The 19,370-nt window shown below is 44.6% G+C and overlaps 1 protein-coding gene across 1 annotated transcript in view; it reads left to right on the top strand.

Annotated features, from left to right (window-relative positions):
• The first annotated feature begins 2,410 nt into the window (after nt 1–2,410).
• The window catches only part of LOC119703636 (solute carrier family 15 member 1-like), a 30,112-nt gene continuing 13,152 nt past the window's right edge, over nt 2,411–19,370 (top strand). Inside the window, exons 1-10 of the mRNA XM_038143706.1 lie at nt 2,411–2,541; nt 3,896–3,921; nt 6,083–6,326; nt 10,533–10,555; nt 13,318–13,425; nt 13,509–13,650; nt 16,347–16,466; nt 16,623–16,722; nt 16,978–17,068; nt 18,884–18,967. Coding sequence (XP_037999634.1) covers nt 2,411–2,541; nt 3,896–3,921; nt 6,083–6,326; nt 10,533–10,555; nt 13,318–13,425; nt 13,509–13,650; nt 16,347–16,466; nt 16,623–16,722; nt 16,978–17,068; nt 18,884–18,967 — 1,069 coding nt within the window. The remainder of the gene's footprint in view (nt 2,542–3,895; nt 3,922–6,082; nt 6,327–10,532; nt 10,556–13,317; nt 13,426–13,508; nt 13,651–16,346; nt 16,467–16,622; nt 16,723–16,977; nt 17,069–18,883; nt 18,968–19,370) is intronic.

Genomic DNA, 19,370 nt, shown 5'->3' with positions numbered 1-19,370 from the left:
TGCAGCTAATGCTGTATAATCTGTTCATGTTTCTCACTGTGATATCTGACTCCCAAAAATGTGGAAGTTTGATGTGAAAAATTGAGATGGGGAACATGAAAATTGTGACCATAATTGGCAGAACTGCAGCTGAGGCCTTCAAAACACACTCATCTCCCAAAATAAAAATTCTTTTACATTAGTTTTGTTGCAATTTAATATTTTAATAATTGGTATAAGGTTTAAGCAGGTTTATACAAATATAATTTTCAAATTAATTGAAGTAACACATCAGATTTTTTTCCAAGTGTATGAGAGAAAGCACAAGTCTAGAACAGTTATCAGACTTAATACAAGGAAATGCTGATAGCCACTGAATAAGTAACTTTGAGTTAGCATTTAATGTTTGGGGGAAAAAAAAAAGATTCTGAAGCCTGGAAGAAGTCTGAAAAGAAAGTGACTGTACCATTTTGCTCCAGTCAACATTATTAGTAGCGAGATAGAAGTGAAACTTCTCATAGAGCTGCTAAGTACCCTGAGTTTTTATCAGTGGTGTGGACTGTAAAAGGAAGAGATAAGAAGTTCCCAAGGATGCACAGATAACTGTAAGGAAAGGACCTTAGTTCAGCAAAACTGTTCAATTCATTGTTCATTCCAGAACTCTCAGAACTCCATGAACATTGCAATACTGACTATGCCATGATGAGCTGCACACCCCTGCAAATTCTTTATCCTTATTACAATTCTTCCAATCTAAAAAAAAAAAATAGTCAAAACCATCTATTAATATTATAAATCACACGTAATCTGAACAGATAGTAATTTGCCCTCATTTTCTTTAAAATACTTCAATCTCAATTCAGGTTGTTCGTCCTTAAATAGTGAATAGTTGTTATCAATTATTCCATGTTATGGACTCGCCTCACCAGCCCCTCTGAAATGATTGCATTATTCCTCCTTTCTAGGAGATGCAAGGAAACAATCTAACAGACCAAGCTACAACCTTTAACTGAGCAGTATGTGGAATGATCCCTCCTGTGGAAGGAACACACACAGCCTGGGAGGTTCCTGAAGAGCACTGATGGTAACTTTTGGACACAGGTGGTGGAAGAGTCATTAAAGACCTGTGGTGCTGGACCTGGAGTTAAGAAAGAAGGACTGGTTTGGGATATGAGAACTGGGAGTAGTCTTGGTTGTAGTGACCATGAGAGGGTGGAGTACAGGATCTTGTCTGGAAGAAGCAGGACAGTTAGTAGGATTACAGCCCTGGACTTGAGGAGAGCTAATTTTGGCTACTTGGAGGAATCCCATGGGCAAGGGGCCTAGAAGGTAGGAGGGTCCAAGAGTTTATATTCGAGCATTGTAGCAGCCACAGGGCCTGCAAGGCCTCCCTGGTGGTCAGCTGTCTAAGATAAGAAATGCCTGGTCATGATGGCTGAACCAAGAAGCCCCTCTTGCACCTCACACCCTCGTTATCTCTCTGTAAGACCATAGGTCATATCCACCTCCACCCTTACTATTGGACTGTTTCCCAAAACCCACATACCCTATATAAACCCCTACCTCTGGCCAGTTTGGCAGAAGGGCTGTCCCTGTCACCTTTTGCAGAAGCTGCCAATAAAGACACCTCTGTGGAACTGCATACAGCTCTTCTCCTCTCTCTACTGCATCTGCCAAGGTGCTTAGCAAGCAAAGAGCTGAATTCACTAAGAGCTGAATTCACCAAAGAGCTGATCTCACTTGAGAGCTGAGCTGCTTGCTAAGATTGCCTGTGGCTGGCAGCCTGCCTGAGGCACCTGGACTGGTTGTGCTCCTCTATCCGGGACACCGATGGCTGCTGGGGTCAGACGGACACTGAAAACCCCTCTGTTATATAGCATCACATCCTCCAAGCTCAAGACTTGTGCATCCCTTTGAGTAAGAAATCAAGAAAATGGGGGAGGAAAAATGCATGGATGAGCAAGGAGCTTCTGGCAAAATTCAAACAAATAAGGAAGTTTATAGAATGTGTAAAAAGGCAGGAATATGGGAATGTCAGAGTATGAAGGGATGAGATAAGAAGGACTACGACCCTAACGTAATCAAAGACAAGAAGGGCTTCTTCAAGTACATCAGTAGGAAAAGGAACACTAGGTAAAATATGGGCCAGCTGCTGGGTTAGGTGGATGCCCTGGTGATGAAAGACACAGAGAAGGAGTTACTGAATGCCTTCTTTCAGTTCCTACTGCTAAAGCCTGCCCCGAGGAATCCCAGACTGTGAAGCCAAGAAAGAAAATATGGAGACAGGAGAACTTTCTCTTGGTCATAGAGAGCTGGATTAGAGATCAAGTAGGCAAACTTGACACCCACAAATCCATGAGCCCCAGTAGGATGCACCCATGAGTGCTGAGGGAGCTGGCAGATGTTACTGCTAAGCTACTCCTTCACTGAAATGTCCTGGAGAGCAGGAGAAGTTCCTGAGGACTGGAAGAAGGTCAATGTCAATTCAGTCTTGGAAATGGAAAAGAAGGAAGGCCCTGATAACTACAAGGCAGTCACAGCTTCACCTCAGTCACCAAAAAGGTGATGGAATGGCTCATCCTGGTTGTCATCTCTGAGCATATGGAGGGAAAGAAGCGTATCAGGAATAGTGACCGTGGATTCACCAAGGGGAAATTTTGCTTGATCAACCTGATTGCCTTTGATAGCATGATGATGTGGGTGTTTGAGGGGACAGCAATGGATGTTGTCTACCTTGACTTCAGCAAGGCTTCTGAGAGCTTCCCTCATAGGTAAACATGCTTAATTATTCAAAGTTTTGTTGCCTGACTTTTCTATGCACCTTGAAAATATGCTTGAGGTCAGGGTTTTGTAGAAAAAAGCAGAGATGCTTTTCTGCATTTTTGTTTGCTGAGTATTTAACAGCCCTGCTATACTCTGAATTCTCCTGGAAAAGGAGCCTCACTGGCAAACTTGAATCCTCTGAAAACAAATTCTGTCCCTCCAACAAGTACAACCATAAAATAGCTCCACAGTGATCGACCTTACTAAAGGACAACAGAAGCCAATCCACCTCAGAAACAGCTGTGAAGCAATTTTATCTCTCTCTGTGGGACCAATTAAAATGTGTACTCATCAGGGTGAATAATTTAATGGAGACTTTAAACATTGAAAGATAAGCTGAGTGAAAGCCAGGGTGATCAAACTACCATACTTATCCCAAATTTTTGAGAAAACGGATGTTTTTCCTTATCATCTGAATTCCAGTTGTATGTTGCTCTCTAGGAAGAAACATCAAAGGCCTACTCTTTGTTTTCACTAAATGCGTGGGTCTATATAAGATGTGCCTGGGAACAAACCTTTTACCATCACTGGTCATGCAATGGGAAGTTTCCCATGGTTCAGGAAAGAAATGATATCTTTAATTCCATACTTTAGCAGAAAATGGTGGTCACATCTCAATTATTTCTGTAGATGAATGAGCCATTGGAGGTTTCAGCATTCTTTGCTGCATTAGAGATTGCTTGTTTTGCTGGAGTAACCATAATAGAGAAACACAACACTGCCTGTGCTGTGTGGCCATATATGTAGATCCCACTGAGAAGTGATACATGACTAGCATCAGCTGTGTCAGTGGAGCTTATACAGCAAGATTTATGTTTCTTACTGGAGAACTTGCTATAAATATAGCTATAACCACCTACTCATGTTTTATCTTAAGAATTTATTCACTAATTTTTACAGTCAAGGGTACAGGTAACTGCTAAGAGGTTAGAGCTCCTTGGAGTAGATTACGCCCATCTAGATACAATTCAAGAAATCCAGGATCAGCTGTAGCTCTGTATCACAAATCAGAGCAGCCTTTAGCAGTTGAAGTGCTGACTGTAGGTATTCCAAATTGCAATGCATTGCAATGCTTGTTTGATTTGTACCCAAGACAAAATGAACCTGCTCAGCAGCCAGGTAATTATTAAGTGCATGCCATAGAAAATGCCATTGGATTGGTTGCATCAACTAGAGCGTACCACTGTATCTTCAAGCCTCAAAGAAGGAGCTTCTTCTTCTTTCAGAACATTTTTCATTTTGGTAATGTCTGCTAGTGTTTTACTGTTTCTGCATCCTGAGTCCATTCAAGCCTTAGTAAGATGTAGCTTCCCCTAGCTATTTGTCGTGGTTTGAGAGGAAGTGAGTTTTTGGGAGGTGGTGGTGGTCAAACCAATAGGTGCTCAGATGTGAATATTGGCACCTGGTTTGGCCATTGAGGATATGGATACGCCTCTGAGAACACAGGGGTTAAAAGCAAGGAACTCCCAGGGGAACGCTCTCTTGGTTCCGGTGGATGGAGAGGTCAGACCTCCCCTGCCCAGCTGCAGGCTGGGCGGGGGAGGAGAAGCCACGAGGCCGGAGGGAGGTAGGCCGGAGCCTTGGGCAGAGACGGGAGGTGAAGGCCCCTGTAGGATAGGAGTGAGTTCCCCACAAAGATGGAAGGGTGGAAGAACTCTGAGAGGCATCAGGCAGCCCCCCTTTTCCAGGAGGGAGAGAGAGAGAGAGAGAGAGAGGTGCCAGTGCTACCTTGAAATTTGATAGCACTGGCCTGGCCGAGAAGGAGAAGGGAGGGGGCGGTGAGACGAGTGCCCGGCAGAGCCAGCGTGGGAGTTCTGGATGAGTAGAGACTGTGATTTTAACCCTACTGTGGGATGATGGAAACCTTGCAAATGCTGATCCTCCGGGAGTTGAAGGAGAAGGGAGCCAGGGATAAAGTAAGAGGAAATACGCAAGTGTGATGAAAGCTGTGAAGGTGAAGAAGGACCGAGAGAAGTAGAGAAGAATTCTAGTGGGAGGAGATGATGGAGTGGCTTTTGGCTGGACTTTTCTTGTATGGCCATGGACAGAACCTTTCCTGTAATACAGAGACTGCATTTTGGGGGGAGGCGATGGCTTGGTGCCAAGGGAGCGATGTGAGCGGAGACGACAGGTGATGAGGTGATGGTGCTCTCGAGACCCCTCGGCCCCAGGGGGTGAAATATTGGGGGGGACTAGTGTCCCGAAAAGATGAGAGACTGTCGTTTTCTCCTGGAACTGGGCGAAGCATCCTTGAAAAGGGGAAACCCTAAAAGCAGCTCTGGTCCATGTGCAGTGGTGAGAGCACTGAACATGGAAGGAAGAACTCACGAAGGTGGTTGCTGAGTGACGGGGAAACACAGCTAGACTCGGCTGTGTTTCCAGGGGAAATTGCCTGTGGTGCAAGAGAGACTCCTCTCTCCTTGATGAAATGAGGGGTGATTGTCGGAAGGGTGGAGATGGACTGAGTTGATTATTTGAAGGGTGATGGACTGGTAAAAATCTAAGGTTTTGTTTTATGATGTGGGAAATTGAGTGGGGGGAGGAGAAACATTTTAAAAGGTTTCCATTTTGCTCTGTGTGTTCATTTTATTGTAGTTATATAATAATACAGTTTTTTTTCCCCTTTATTCACAAGTGGAGGCCTGCTTTGCTCTGTTTCTGATCGCATCTCACAGCCGATACCAGGGAGAATATGTTTTCATGGGGGCACTGGCATTGGGCCAGCGCCAAACCATGACACTATTCTTCTTGCCAGCCTTGCACTCCGGCTCTCCTGCTCATGCTAAACTTCTCATCCTTTTATTCCATGTACATGGCTCATGCTGTGGTGCGTGCATGAAACGTGCAGCATGCTGTATTGATGTGCATTCTCCCAGCTTTCCCTATGGCTTGTGGCAGAAATGGCACACGGGACAGACATCTGCTGTGGACTGACCAAGAGATGAACAAAGTGGGTCACAGAAACATAGACTCACAGGATGGGTTGGAAGAACTTAAAGTTCTTCCAGTTCCAATATCCTGCTTTGGGCAGGGACACCTTCCACTGGACCAGGTTGCTCCAAGCCCCATTCAGCCTGGCCTTGAACACTTCCAGGGATGCATCCACATCTTCTCTGGGCAGCTTCTCAGAAGCATCTGTCCACAGGAGCCCCAGGTCAGAGATCATTAGAAAGCGGTGCTAGCAGTAGTCCAGGAGATCAGTTTCCTTGTCTCGAGAGGAGGGAACGAGGCAGAAGGCTGCTCTCCACACAGCGTGTATTTCACTTACTTGCTTACTAAGTTTCCCCTCGCGGCGTTGACATCGAAGGGACAACGTGGAGCTGGCAGCGCTGCGGGGCGCTCGGTTCAGCTGCCGGCGCTGTCTCGGTGCTTGCTGGCGGCCGGAGAGCGAAGCGAGCAGCCCCGAGCAGCGGGTGGGAGCCCTCGTTTGGCAGGCGTACGGGGAGCGGGCGGCAGGGAGGAGCGCTGGGGCTGCCCGGAGCGCTGCGCTCGGGCGCGGGGCCGTGGCGGCGGCTGAAGGGCAGGTGAGCCCCGGGCCGGCTCCCGGGCCAGAGCGCGCCGCTCCCCGCCCCGACACCTGCGCGGCGCCGCCCCGCAGCACCCGGGGCCAGGCGGGGCCCCGCCGCCGCCCTTAAAGCCCGGCCGCCCCCGGCAGCTTCCTTCCCTCTTTCCCTGCCTTCCTGCTGCCTTTCGGCCCCGAGCGCTCCGGCGGGACCGCGCCGGCGACATGGGTAGGTGTGGCGGTGCGGGATGGGGCAGCCGGAGCGGCTGGCGGGGTGGCGGTGCCCGGCCCGCGGGAGGGATGCCGGCCCGGGATGAGCATCCCTCCAGCCGCTTCCCTCCGAGCCGGGTGACCGTGCCGGGCTGCGAGCTGACAGCGTGGCCAAGGGTCTCGCCCGCCCAGGGCTGGTTCTGCTGCCCGGTGTCGGTCTGGGGAAGTCCCCGGCTACTCTTGGGTCTCTCCCTCTTCCTCCGGGGCAGCTCTCCCTCTGCAAACGCTGTATCCTGGTTTATACAACTCTGTCTTGAAAGCCGAGTGAGAGCCGAGAGATGGTGCCTCGGTCTCTGTAAGCTCTGAGGGCTGAGCCCCGGCCAGTAAGGTTTATCCTACACTACACTTCTAAGGCATGTGGAGCTTGAGATCTGAGCACAAGTTAAATGTGGTGTTCCTTGCAGGTGTTATCTAATGCTTTTTCATTGGGAGTATTTGCCTTGGGTAGACCTAGTGTTTTTTAAATACATAGATACATGTAGAAGATACATCTGGAAGATATCAGACAAGGACAGAACCCATCTATCTAATTAATTCTAAAGATTTTTTTCCTGTCTAAACTGGAACAGTGAGTAGTAGAGGTACAAACCTAATTTTTTTGTGGTGTATGTCTCCATTGCCTTTTGTTGGACCGTTGGTCCTGCAGTGTCTGAGTACATTGGTGTCTCTCACAGCAAGCGGTTCCTGGGCTGGAGAAACCTTGTCTCACACAGGGAAGGAACCTGATACTCCCACCCTCCACTCTCCCCAATAAATGAACCCAAGAAAGTGCCATTGGATCTTGAGCAAGCAAATCTGTGTTCTGGGGACAAGCAACCATAGTGATGAGCAGGCAGGACATGTCAGTGGTGCTGCCAGGGGTCTTGCTGGCTTGGGCAGACCGCCAGAAAAATGGAGCTAGTACTTTGAAGAGAAAGAATTGGGGTGCAGCTGTGTCTGCCCATTTACTATCAGGCTTGTTGCTTTATGGATTTGCTTGGGTAGTTTCTGTGTGGGTGTTTTTCTGGAGTAGCAAGGTGTGAAGCAGGGAGTCCTGGAGGGAGATGTCCTGGTGGTAGCAGCATCCTTGTGAAGGTGCTGTAGGGCTGCTCCAGGGAGCAGAGGCAATAGGCTTGTCTGTGCCCCAAGTCAGGTGTCAGGACTGTAGGCTTGCTCTGGAGGCAGAAACATCCTAGGTGACAGTATGGGTGTGTACAGATTGATTGTGGCCACGGACAGGAAGCATTTCATCCAGGCACAGATGCTGTGCTGGCTGCACAGAGCGAGGCAGTGTGCTCCCATCTTGTGTCACGGAGTGTGAGCTGCAAGAGCTGCAGCATCCACTGCATCTCTGTGACTGCAGGGAAGGAACCACCCTGGTGGGAGGGGGCTGTAGCTGTAAGGCTGCCCCACCTGGCCTGCAAGGTTGGGATGGAGAGAGTGACACAGTGATCATTTTTTAGATGTGGTGCTGAAGCCAAGAACTGAGTGGTTGTTGACTTTACATGTCTTAAAACTATTAAATGTCATAAGGGGATACAAAGCACACCAATGTTTAGACCTTTGTATTGAAAAATGTGGATCTCTTTGGTATTTTGGTCTTATGAAAATGAGCAGTTTTGTGGGGCAAGAAGAAAAGAGGCTGAAGGTTGCCCCAAAGAGGGAGTGCTCCAACATGCCACTAACAAACTTCAGATTTGCCATGCAAGATGGGGGGTGCTCTGTGCTTTGTAGGCCAGACCCTGAAGCTGCCTGACGGTGGAGTCCTCAGCTTAGGTGCCTGTGTTGAAAGGTTGGCTTTAATGCTCTCTGGAGTTTCCCCAACCCTCTCTTCCAAATGAGAATAGAGGGGTGAAGTCAAAATGTTTAGAAAGAATTGTGTCTCTTACACATTGAAGTCAGATGATGTTGTCTGGAAAAAAATTGCCTCTGTGATGTCCTCTGGGTAAGGTTTCTTGCTGAGGTGGTACTTTTGCCATCAGGAAAGCAGAAAAAAACCTCAGACCCGACAAACAACCCTATCCTAAATATTTTTTGCCCACGGCTTAGCTAAGAGACAGAAGTGAGCTGCCCACACTGTTTTTCTCTGTGCATGTTATAAAAAACTGGCAGTGTGATGCACACATGCTGGAAAGGCCAACAAGTGGAAATAGCCAAGGAGCTGATATACAGATGGGCTATTGCTGACACCTTGGTATCTTTCAGTGTATCTTTGGTGGGTTGTGGAAGGGACATTGCCAATAATTTCAGTGACTCTTGTATCCGTTTCTCTGGGTCTGGCTTGAAGGCACTGGAGACGGTAGTTTCATGTTCGAACTCAGGTATTTATTATTTCTTATAATTAACACTGATTATTATTTCTAAATAATAATTATTTATTATTTCTTAACAGTCTCACAACCACGATTTCTGCAGCCTTTCATCAGCAAGGCACAAAATAGCTAAGAATCTCGTTACAAGGTCTTTTCAGACTAAATTATCCAATTAAGAAAGGACACCTAGATTATTTTCCTTTTTAACCCAATAACTGATCTCTCGAAGCCTGCAATGCAGACTTTTCTGTCCAATTACAATACATCACCCAAACCCATGAAGAAGAAGGAAGAAGAAGGTAAAGACAAACAACCTGCCTCCACCCTAAAACCTCCATCTTGCTTCATATTTTTTTCTATATTCCAAAATCTTGAACTCTGGGTTTTACACCCTGTGATATTACCCACTTCTAGCCAACTACACACCAATCATCTCAGTGCTATCAATCAATTTTGGAAGCCTCAGGTCAAATGCAGTGTTCTCTTGTGGGTCTGTGCCTTTAAGCACAGAAAGTTGAATATTCTCAGCATCAAGGACTCCAACACTCATGTACCCACATGCACCTTGAACTGGGTGTGTTAGCACTTTCAGAGTCTTGCTTGCTCTCTAGGAAAATATATTCTTGAATCACCTGGCAGTACTACTGTCTCTGTTGTCAGGGTACTTGTCAACAACAGTGAAGGAAAGAATTGGAATAATCTGTTTCAGTGATTTCTGAAAATGACTTGATTTAATATTGTGTCAAACACTATAGTATTTTGCGTTTTTCATCAGTTGTGAACTGTGGACTAAATAATGATTTTCACAAATATACTTTTTTTATAGAGATGTATTATGGCCAGACTTGATTTACAAGCAAGGATTTCAAAGTTCACATCTTGTACTTGGTCTTATCTTAATGAGCTTGCTCATGTGTTTTATGGAAAATGTTTATGGACATTCACTATGTGGGCATGGGGCCTTTATCTGACACAGTGAAAGCTCAGCCTTCAAGCCTGTCTCCTGAGCTGGGGAAGCCCTGCAGGGCTCTACTTGGAGTGCTGCCAGGGGTAGAAGGCCTGCCAAGAGCAGCTGGAAGTGACTTCAGGGCTGCAAGCAGCTGTCTGCTCTTGCTGCCCTCAGTGGGACCCCCCTGTGCTTCCAGGTCTTCCCTGGGTAAGGGTTCAGGTTATGGGAGTGCCTGCTGAAGTGGATCACTCAGTTGGGGCTTTATATTCAGTCCTCTGCAAGTCCCTTTTCAGGATTTGACCTCCATCCCTGGCAGGGCATCTGGAGCCTATTCTTTAATCTTGACTTGCCTTTAAGGTAACAGCCCCAAGAGTGAGTTGTTACAGGACTCATCATCTGTGGGTGGCTGGTTTACCAGCCCTTGAACGATGTGTGGTGAGCAGCCATGGGATGCTTTGCCTCGTCAGTCCTTTTGAGCTTCTCCTGGGAGTGTATGAGTTTATGCACACTCTGAAAAACCAAAGGCTGTCGAGTGGAGTTTTGCCTAATAACTATGAAAAGTCTCCCTTTAATAAACTGAAAATTTACTCACCCTGACCAGTACTGTGTTTATATTTCATTCTTTATCTAGAGTTGAACCTTTTTTGAATCTTCCATTGGATTTAAGGGAATGTTATTCATTCCTATTAAATTGTATTTTGGTTTTTTCGCTCCACAGGAGGAAGAATTTCCCGCCAGTCGGTAAGTATTGTTTTCCCTCACCAAAAGTTATTCTGCTGATTCTCTTTGGGTTACATTGGTTTGGCAATGTTAGCAGTGCCCAAAATAAAAATCATCCTATAAACATACATTAAATGTATACAATAAAGACTTACTGGCAAATGTGCAAAAGCAGCTTAGTAACTTATTAAATTCTAGCTAAGCATTAATTTACTCACAACCCTGAATCCTTCAACTGCTTATGACATGTGTCTCAGGAACCCTAACTCTACCTTTGTATTTCTTATCTTGCAAGGTTTTACTCCACAGACTTTTCCTCAGCAGGCAAAGTCAAAGCTGTGCAGCAGGTGGGGGCATCCCTAGGGCAGGGTGAGGTTACAGAAGGGATTATAAAACATAACCTTCAGGTTACCTTTTTGGTGATGGATCAGGAGCTTCCTGACCAATGAGGGTAACAACAGAAAAGGTTTTGGTAGACGTGTTTATGGGCACAGTAGGACAGTGCAGTGCAAAAAACAGTGCAAAACAAGGACAAGTACACATCATATATTAGCAAGGATTAATTGTGTAGTCTCTTTTTGCTGTAGCATCATGGAAAAACAGAAGGCCTGTCACCTGGGAAAGACCCCGAAGCTTTTTCTTGCAGGCCCCTGTCCATGCTCAGCTCCAGCTGTGACATGCAGACCCGGTCCAGTTCGGGGGCAGCCACTGAAAAACCCACCCGTGGCTGCTGTGCCAGCATGGGAGTGCAGGACAGCTCCACCAGGCACAGAAGCAGTGGTGGCTTGAAACAAAAATCTAGCCTTGCTGGATTGTGACCTCCTAGAGCAGGATGTAACATCCTCCTAAAGAATATTTTCTTGTGTAGGGTGATGGCAAAACATTGGAGAGGTTTGTGAGAACCCCAAGTGGTCAAAAGATTTTAGTGAAGTTTAGTGAAATTCAGGTGGAGATGGGTCCCACCAGTTCCTGGGCCAGGACTGCTTTGTCTTTCTTTTCCTCTGTATGCAAGGATATACATGGAGAGGCCTTGTTCTGCTTCAGGAACAGACATTCCCTCCTCTCCACCCGGACCATTCCCAATTCCAAATCATGCAGCCTGGGTTACTGTTTCAGTAACCAGCTTCACATGTGCTGAACCAAAACTTCCGTGTGTGACTCTCCATCCCGTGACCATTGGCACGGCTTAGGGGAATGCTGTGTGCATGGGGCACAGGGCCTTCTTCTGTGTGAACTCCAGCCCACCAACACCTGTGTCCAAGCTGGGAGCAGTTGTCCAAACCTCCTACTGCCTTCAGCTGAAGGAAATGGGCAACTTGAAGTGAATTTTATCTAATTTTGGGACACATGTGAATAGTCTTCCTTTGGAGACACCTCTTTCAGCCCAAGGAGGATGTGATAAATCAAGAGTGACAAGTTTACATTTAGGGCTCAAATTCTGTGTGCTCTAAAGCTAGAGTCCCACCTGGCACTTGCCTCAGCTGAGTTTGGGTTCTTGCTGTGAAGCCTGCTTATCATGGGTAGGGTATGCAGTACTTGGTTCTGCAAACAACGAAGGCCAGCGCTGCTCAGGCACCCTCATGACTGAGTCCGATCAGGCAACAATGCTCCTGCCACTCTCTTATTTTCATTTCTTTTGCAGAATTCCCCCAAAAAAGCCTGTTGTAGCACCCAAGTGTTGTGCTGTTTGTTGAGACTTTGCTGGAGACAGTGTCTCTCCAATTTTCTTGTGTCAGGCATGATTTCCCTGTCTCAAGTTTTTTTCCCTTTGTTCTGCAAAGTTAACTTCTTCCTGTTTCACACAAAATAAAGGTTAGTTAAATTCCTAAAAGTTTGCAATCCAAACAATGCCATTTTTAAATGAAACTTGAGCATGGAGAAGAACTGTTTTGCCTCTGGAATGTTTTGAAATGTCTTCAAAATCTGATTAATTGCTACTTGCAGGATTAAACCCATAAAAAAGATTAAAAGGGAGGATTGTGCTTAAATTGCGTCCCCACTAATTTTATTAGAAATTATATCATATATTCATCCACTCCACGAAGACAAGTAGGTGATAAGAAATTAAAATTGCAGTTCTAGTGACTCTGTCAGGTTTGTACCTGATGTATGCTTTATAACCATTGTCTCAATGGCCAGAACTGCATGATGTTGACCATGGACATGCCTGTTGCAGCAGGTGGAGGCTCAGTCAACCTGGCAGCCAAAGCCATGCCAATTTAGGTTAGGAATAAAGACTGTTCTGTTATCAGGTCTGTAGAAATGAAAGATTCATTGTCAAGCAGAGTATTCTTAAGGATAAGAAGTTTTCTTGAGAGATTTGTTTCAATGAAAAGTTTAAATGTTTATTTGTTTTAATTACTTAAAAAGAGCGTCAGGCTTCTAACTGGTGGACTGCAGGGGTTTGGTGCATTTTTGGTTGGCCTTGGGTTTTGATTTTTTGTTTTTCCAAAAGCATTGGCTTTTTGCGTATTTTTAGATGCCAGTGAAGATTGCTGAAAGGGTGAGGTGCTGGAGACCTCAGATGTGCATAGTGCAACACTTGTAGGTCTGCATCTAGCATTGCTAAAGGTCTCTTGCAAAGGGCAGATGAGAGGTGTGCAGATCTCTGGCGACCAAGAGAGGAAAGTGACAAGTGACTCTTGGTTCAGGTAAATGACTGTCATCCCACAGAAGCCTGTGCAGCCTCCAGACCCTGCGTACCTACCCACTGAGTCCATGTTGAGCTTGCTTGAGCTGTGGGTTGCAGTGAAGAGTGCTAGTCTGGGTTGCACAGCTCTGAGCTCACATTGTCTCTTGCCTCCAGCGGCCCCTCTCTAGCTTCCCTTTCAGAGCCTCCTTCATCATCAACAGTGACTTCTTTGAGCAGTTCTCCTTCTTTGTCACAGCAGGTATGTCCCTTGTCTCCTTGTGCTGAGCATTACCCAGGCCTGACTTGTGTTTTTAACCTGTTGTTTTGATGTTCTTCCTACAGGGGTGCTCATTATATATTGCATAAATTTCCTGCGCTGGGACGCCAACTTCACTGCTGCCATCTACCACACATTTGTTGCTCTGTGTTACTTGACGCCGATCCTTGGAGCAATCATTGCGGACTCTTGGCTGGGAAAGTTCAAGTGAGTGCTTCCTCAGAAAGCAGCCAAAGATCTTGAAAGCTGATCTGAAACCAGTGTTACGTAAATCATCACCTAAAACTGCAGCTGTGAACAACAGCTTCAGAGCTGGTGTTGACTACTCCAGGATAGTTTGTGTTATTTCAGCAAAGCTGGAGGTTTTCACTGATTCAGCTCAGACTTGAAACTGCACTGTGAGTTAACAAATGTTCCAGATCTGCTAGTTGGTTAAGGGTGGTAACATGCTTTCCCAGCATGCTGCATGTTTTTCCTCTCACCTGGGCACAATGTAAGCAAAACTAAGGAGAGTATTCACCAAGCTGTGAAAATAGATACTGGGGATTAGAATTACATAGGACAGTCTATCTACCTGTTGCAAGTGGCCAATGAAATAGTGAATTACTGTGTTGTCTGGTGTTAACTGGGCCTTAGAATAAGCTTTAAAATACAATGTGATTTCAGAATTGACAGATCAGTGAGGGGTATCACTGAGTAGCAATTTTTTCTCTAAATGAGGTCTTTAGTGTCTTTAGCTGCAGGCTAGTTGGTCAGGATAGTACCTCTGCAGTGCTTTGACATATAACCAGGTTATTTCCAATGGCTTTATCTCCCTCTCCTTTCCTGATGTTCTGATTCTAAAAGTGTTTACTTTGCCTGAGAAAAAGCACAGTAAAATTTTATGGATGGTTATGAGCCATGAGTGTAAGCAGACTTGCCAAAGGTCTCCCAGAGATTAGAGATGTGCTGTGCAGTCAGCTGCACTGTCGTCTTCTGCTGTAGGGACAGCCCCTGGGAGCCCAGGGCTGTGTGTGCTCTGAGCAGTGCAAACTCTCTGCAACTAGCTGGATGTCTTAGAGGTTACAGCCTAAATATATTGTGCACTTGCTTGTCTCGATGCTGTGGTTTGTTGTTTAAATTTATTTTGGCTTTTTCATGTTTTATCAAGATGAAACTCTGCAGACCTTGCAACTCTTCTCCTTTGGTACTTGGATACGCCAGTGCCGCAACTGAAAGGCCCAGGCCTTTAACAGGAGCTTGTTAGGATGGCTGAAACCAGAGCAAACCTGCTTTAGGATATACCATTAGGTATTAACACCCAAAAATGCAGCAAGGTGTCCTGAGGAAGGCATAAACAAGAATTTTTAAAAATCTGTGAGGACAAGAGGAAGAGGAGATTACCTAGGCACTGTTAAGCACTCTGAAAGGAGAGACTCCAGTCTCCCACAGTCCATGTACTTGGTGCAATGTCTGTCAAGGAGTGTGATGGGACCTGCTCACAGATGGTTGGATGTGAATTTCTTGGGGAAAATAGTACAGAAACCACAGGGTTTTTTTTCAATTGTATGCCATCAAAGCAGTGCCAATTATGTAAGTCTTTGCAGTGGGTTTGTAAGCCTCACAAATAAAACCCAGAAGTTTCTTTTCAGATCATCTCAGGTTCAACTTTAATTGGAGACTTTTATCCCTGGTTGCTAAGTAAATAAAGTAACTCAACGGCAGCGCATTTAAAAAACCATCCCATTAAACTCTGTCTTTTAAATACCATTAAACAGCAGACTCCACGTTGCCCGACTTTATAGATATTTTTACTCTGCTACATGCATGGGCAATTTTGAGTCAGATAAACCTTGTTTCAAAGTGAGGGGCACTTGGTCAAGGTCCCTCTTGTGACAGGGTGCTGTTACAAGTTTGCTGTGAGGATCTCTTGCCTATGTCAAATAGTTGGATTGTTCTTGGTCTTTGAGCATTGTCCTTCATTCTCCTACCTTGCATTAGGTTTGGGACTACTCCTGAAAGCAGGGGTTTTTTAATATTTTCACATAATTGTGTTGTTTTCCTCCTGCTTTTCCTCCAAACTGGAGACCTGTGTCTGTGCTACTGAACAGATGCCCAGGGACACAAGTGAACATGGGTTAAACTTCAGTTGCGTACTTCAGGTCCAACAAAGTAAAATGGAGCATGCTTTTGCTTACTGAATAGAGGATTGGACCATAAAAAAAGGGTTGGGCTGGTGATTATGCAGTACTATCATTCTAGGCACCTCCTGGCCAAGGTAGTCAGGTTGAAAGTCTGCAGCCTGTGCTCTTCAGTGCTGCTCTCACTCATATCTGAGTGTAAAAATGTTGGTACACTTACAGCAAAGAAGGTGGGGTTATAGAGTTGTTGTTCACAACAGTATTTTAGGGGAATTGCCTTGTTTGAAGCAGATTTTTGATTTTTCTATTTTCTTTACTCCTGCCCCTAAAATATTAAATAACATAGTGAATGTTTAATGATACTTAAATAAGTGTAAATTGCAGATTTTAGTTTTGCAGAGTAGTCCATTTGATCTTCAGCATATAAAAAATATGAAAATAGCATTCTTGAGTTGATCATTAAAAAGGCAACCACTGAGGATATTTAACTACTTCCTGTGACCTAGTGATACCCGTAAAATCCATTTGTTATTGTGCCTTGCTTAATGAATTAAAGGCTTCCTAGAATAACAATAAAAAGAATAGAAATACTGTGGCAGTGGCATGTGGTCAGATTTTCATAGCAGCTTCTGACAAGTTCAGTCCATAACTTACTGTATTCTGTTAGTTGTTTGCATTACCCGGAATCCTTAAAGTAAGCAGAACTCTGCTTTAACTGTGGAACTATCTGTGTGTAAGTGTGTTAACTTATCTAAGAAAATGTATCTCCTCTCTTGATAACAGGACTATTCTCTACCTGTCCATTGTCTATATAATTGGGCAGGCAGTCTTGACTGTGAGCTCCATAAATGACCTGACGGATCACAACCGGGATGGCTCTCCCGATAATGCAGCAGTGCACATGTGAGTGGCCTGGTACACATTTTTTCCTTCCCAGGCTGGTCAAGGAGGGGACAACTTAAGTTTATGTTACTTGAATTTCAGCTGTCTTTCAATAAGTCTATTATGTATGCTGTAAGAACTAACACAATTTTTTTTTTCTTTTCTCCTTCATTCCAGTGCTCTGTCCATGGTTGGCTTGATCCTTATTGCCTTAGGTACTGGTGGGATCAAACCCTGTATGTCAGCATTTGGTGGAGATCAGTTTGAAGATGATCAGGTAACAATGTCTTTCAGATTTTAAGTTACACAGATACTCTAACTCATGTTTGACTCTTGTAGTACTCTAATAATGTACATGTTTAGACAGATGCATTGCTACAGGGTTTTCCTAAGGAGCTGAAGAAGGAGATAATTAACTATCTGTCTAGAATAGTTAATTATTTATCTTGAACTTTGAAAACAGAGGTGCTGATTTTTTGATCAATGTGGTTGTGGCTAAGCCTTTCTAAACATCTTTCTGTTTTTACTGTAGGAAAAGCAAAGAAGTATGTTCTTCTCTTATTTTTATGAGAACACTGCTGTTGCAAGTTTCATATCTGCTATAGTCATCCCATGGCTCATGGGTAAGGCCACATGTTTGTTGACAATTGTTAAACACCAGAAAAGGTGTGTTGGATTGCAGTCCAGTCCAGTTTAATTTAAAGTTCTGTTCTCTGGAGTTATCTAGGAAATATTCTTCCATGTGTCATCTGGCTTCTCAGAGATGAGGTACTCTCAAAAACAAGCCAGTTGAAGATCTTCATTGCCTTTAGGGTCAGAAGTACTAGATCTGAAAAGACATGCTGGAGCTAACAGCTTGTATGCCTAATGTATGTTTTAATCCCATGAAGGTACAAATGTGTCACGTCTTCCAATAGCTTTAAAGTATCACACTAGAAAGAATTGTATTGCTTCCTGGGAAAGGAAGGGGAGAGAGAGCCTTCTCCTCTGGAAACGTGCGCACGCTAGGTGCAGAAGCATCTCTGCATGTAGGAATCTATTAATCCATGTGACAAAGTAAATAATTGTTCATACTGTTAAATAAGAAAGTTATGTTCTCTTTTGCTTGTGAAGAATAGCATGATGCTAAACACCACCCAGCAATTTGCTAACCTATCTGCATATGGATTTCTGTGGCAAGCTTGCACAGATGGTGCTGTATGGATGCACTTGCCAGCAGTTTCAGAAGGCTGCTTTTCTCAAAAGCAAGGAAACCGCATGTGAATTCTGGAATAACCCAAAAGCACTGATCTGAACTTTCTGGCCTTTGGATTTCTTCCCTGGAAAAGACCCTGTAGAACAGTTTTGGATGTTTGCTTAAAGCAAATTCTATCCTTTCATTAAAAAAAGGAAGTAGAGATGCATAGGGCACAGCATGTAGTTTACTTCTTTGCTGACAGAGGGTGAAAAATTCCTTGGAAAAAAAAGACAAATTGAGCTGAGGGAAGTGATAACCTGTTTCAGCCTGGAAAGGTTTGACCAGAAGACTAATACAACTAAATCAAGAGATGAATTATCTGTAAGCTAACATTTTTTTCCAAATCATACTCTCTAATTCTCCTCTTAGAAGAAGTATGGTGAAGAATGTAATGATTTTGTTTAGTCTTCTATTTCATACAGCTGAAGTTGATAAGAGTCAAATCTTGGACTAATGCCAAGGAGGGAAGAGGGTTGGTGATTGTGATTTTGTTTCAACTAGTTGCACTTAGATCACTAGAATCTTTGTTTATTAACTTAGCCCAAAACTATTGTAATCTAGTTCCTTTCTCACTAAGGGCATGCTTTTAACCCTTTTAGTGTAATTCTTCATGTCTCAGTGTAAAACTAGATGTAAATTTCCTATGAGGATGTCCTGAGAGACTTAGACTGTTTGGCCTGGAGAAGAGAAGGCCAAGGGGGCATTTTATCCAAGTATAAAAATACCTGATGGGAAATGAAGAGGACAGAGCCAGGCCTTCCTCAGTGGTACGCAGTGTCAGGTCAAGAGGCAATGGGCACAAGCTGAAATACAGGAGGTTTCCTCTGAACATCAGGAAATGCTTTTTCACTCTGAGGGTAAGCAACAATTGGCACAAGCTGCCAAGGAGGTTGTGGAGTCTCCATCTGTGGAAATACTCAAAAGCCATCTGGACACAGTCCTAGACAATTGCTTCCAGGCAGCCCTAGCTGAGCAGGGCGCGTGGCCCGGATGATGCCCAGAGGTCCCTTCCAACCTGAACCGTTCTGTGATACGTAAATCCCCTTTCCAGTATTGAGAGATAAGTTGGATACTGATCCTCCATTCTGAGGATGTCAGTGGACTGTTTGTTGTTCCCCTGTGAGTTTTCAGTGAATGCAAAGAACAGAAACCATATGGAAAATATCTGCAGTGCTGACTGGGGCTTTTATTTTTACTTTAGTTTCAGAGTGTGGCATTCATACCAAACAGGAATGTTATCCGCTTGCCTTTGGAGTTCCTGCTGCCCTCATGGCTGTTGCCTTGGGTAGGTGATTCTCTTGCCATCCTGTTGCATTGGTAATTAGATGATAACAATGTCAGAATAATGAAAGTTTGATAGAAATCCACTGGTATTGACTTCTAATACCTGATCATTTCTGTGATTTTTGACTTCATTTTTTCCTGGGTGTGGAGGTGGGTAGGATTAATCTGAAGCACTCGCTTTCATAGAAGAGTCTGATTTGGCAGGAGAGTTGGGTGGGGCTGGGCTGAGGCATGAATATATCCATGAAATCTGTACATTATGTAAATTACTGCCAGTGTTTCTTGGATTACTGGTGTGTACAAATTGATCTTTTGAATGTAGGGTGAGAACTCTCAGAAGATATGTGTTTTTGGACATTATCTCTAATCCAGGGTTATAAACTGTGTGAGGTAATTGTTCCTGC

This window comes from Motacilla alba, chromosome 1, assembly GCF_015832195.1.
Source record: "Motacilla alba alba isolate MOTALB_02 chromosome 1, Motacilla_alba_V1.0_pri, whole genome shotgun sequence".
NCBI lineage: Eukaryota > Metazoa > Chordata > Aves > Passeriformes > Motacillidae > Motacilla > Motacilla alba.
Note: the sequence above shows the minus strand (reverse complement) of the source record. Positions and strands in the feature narration are given on the sequence as shown.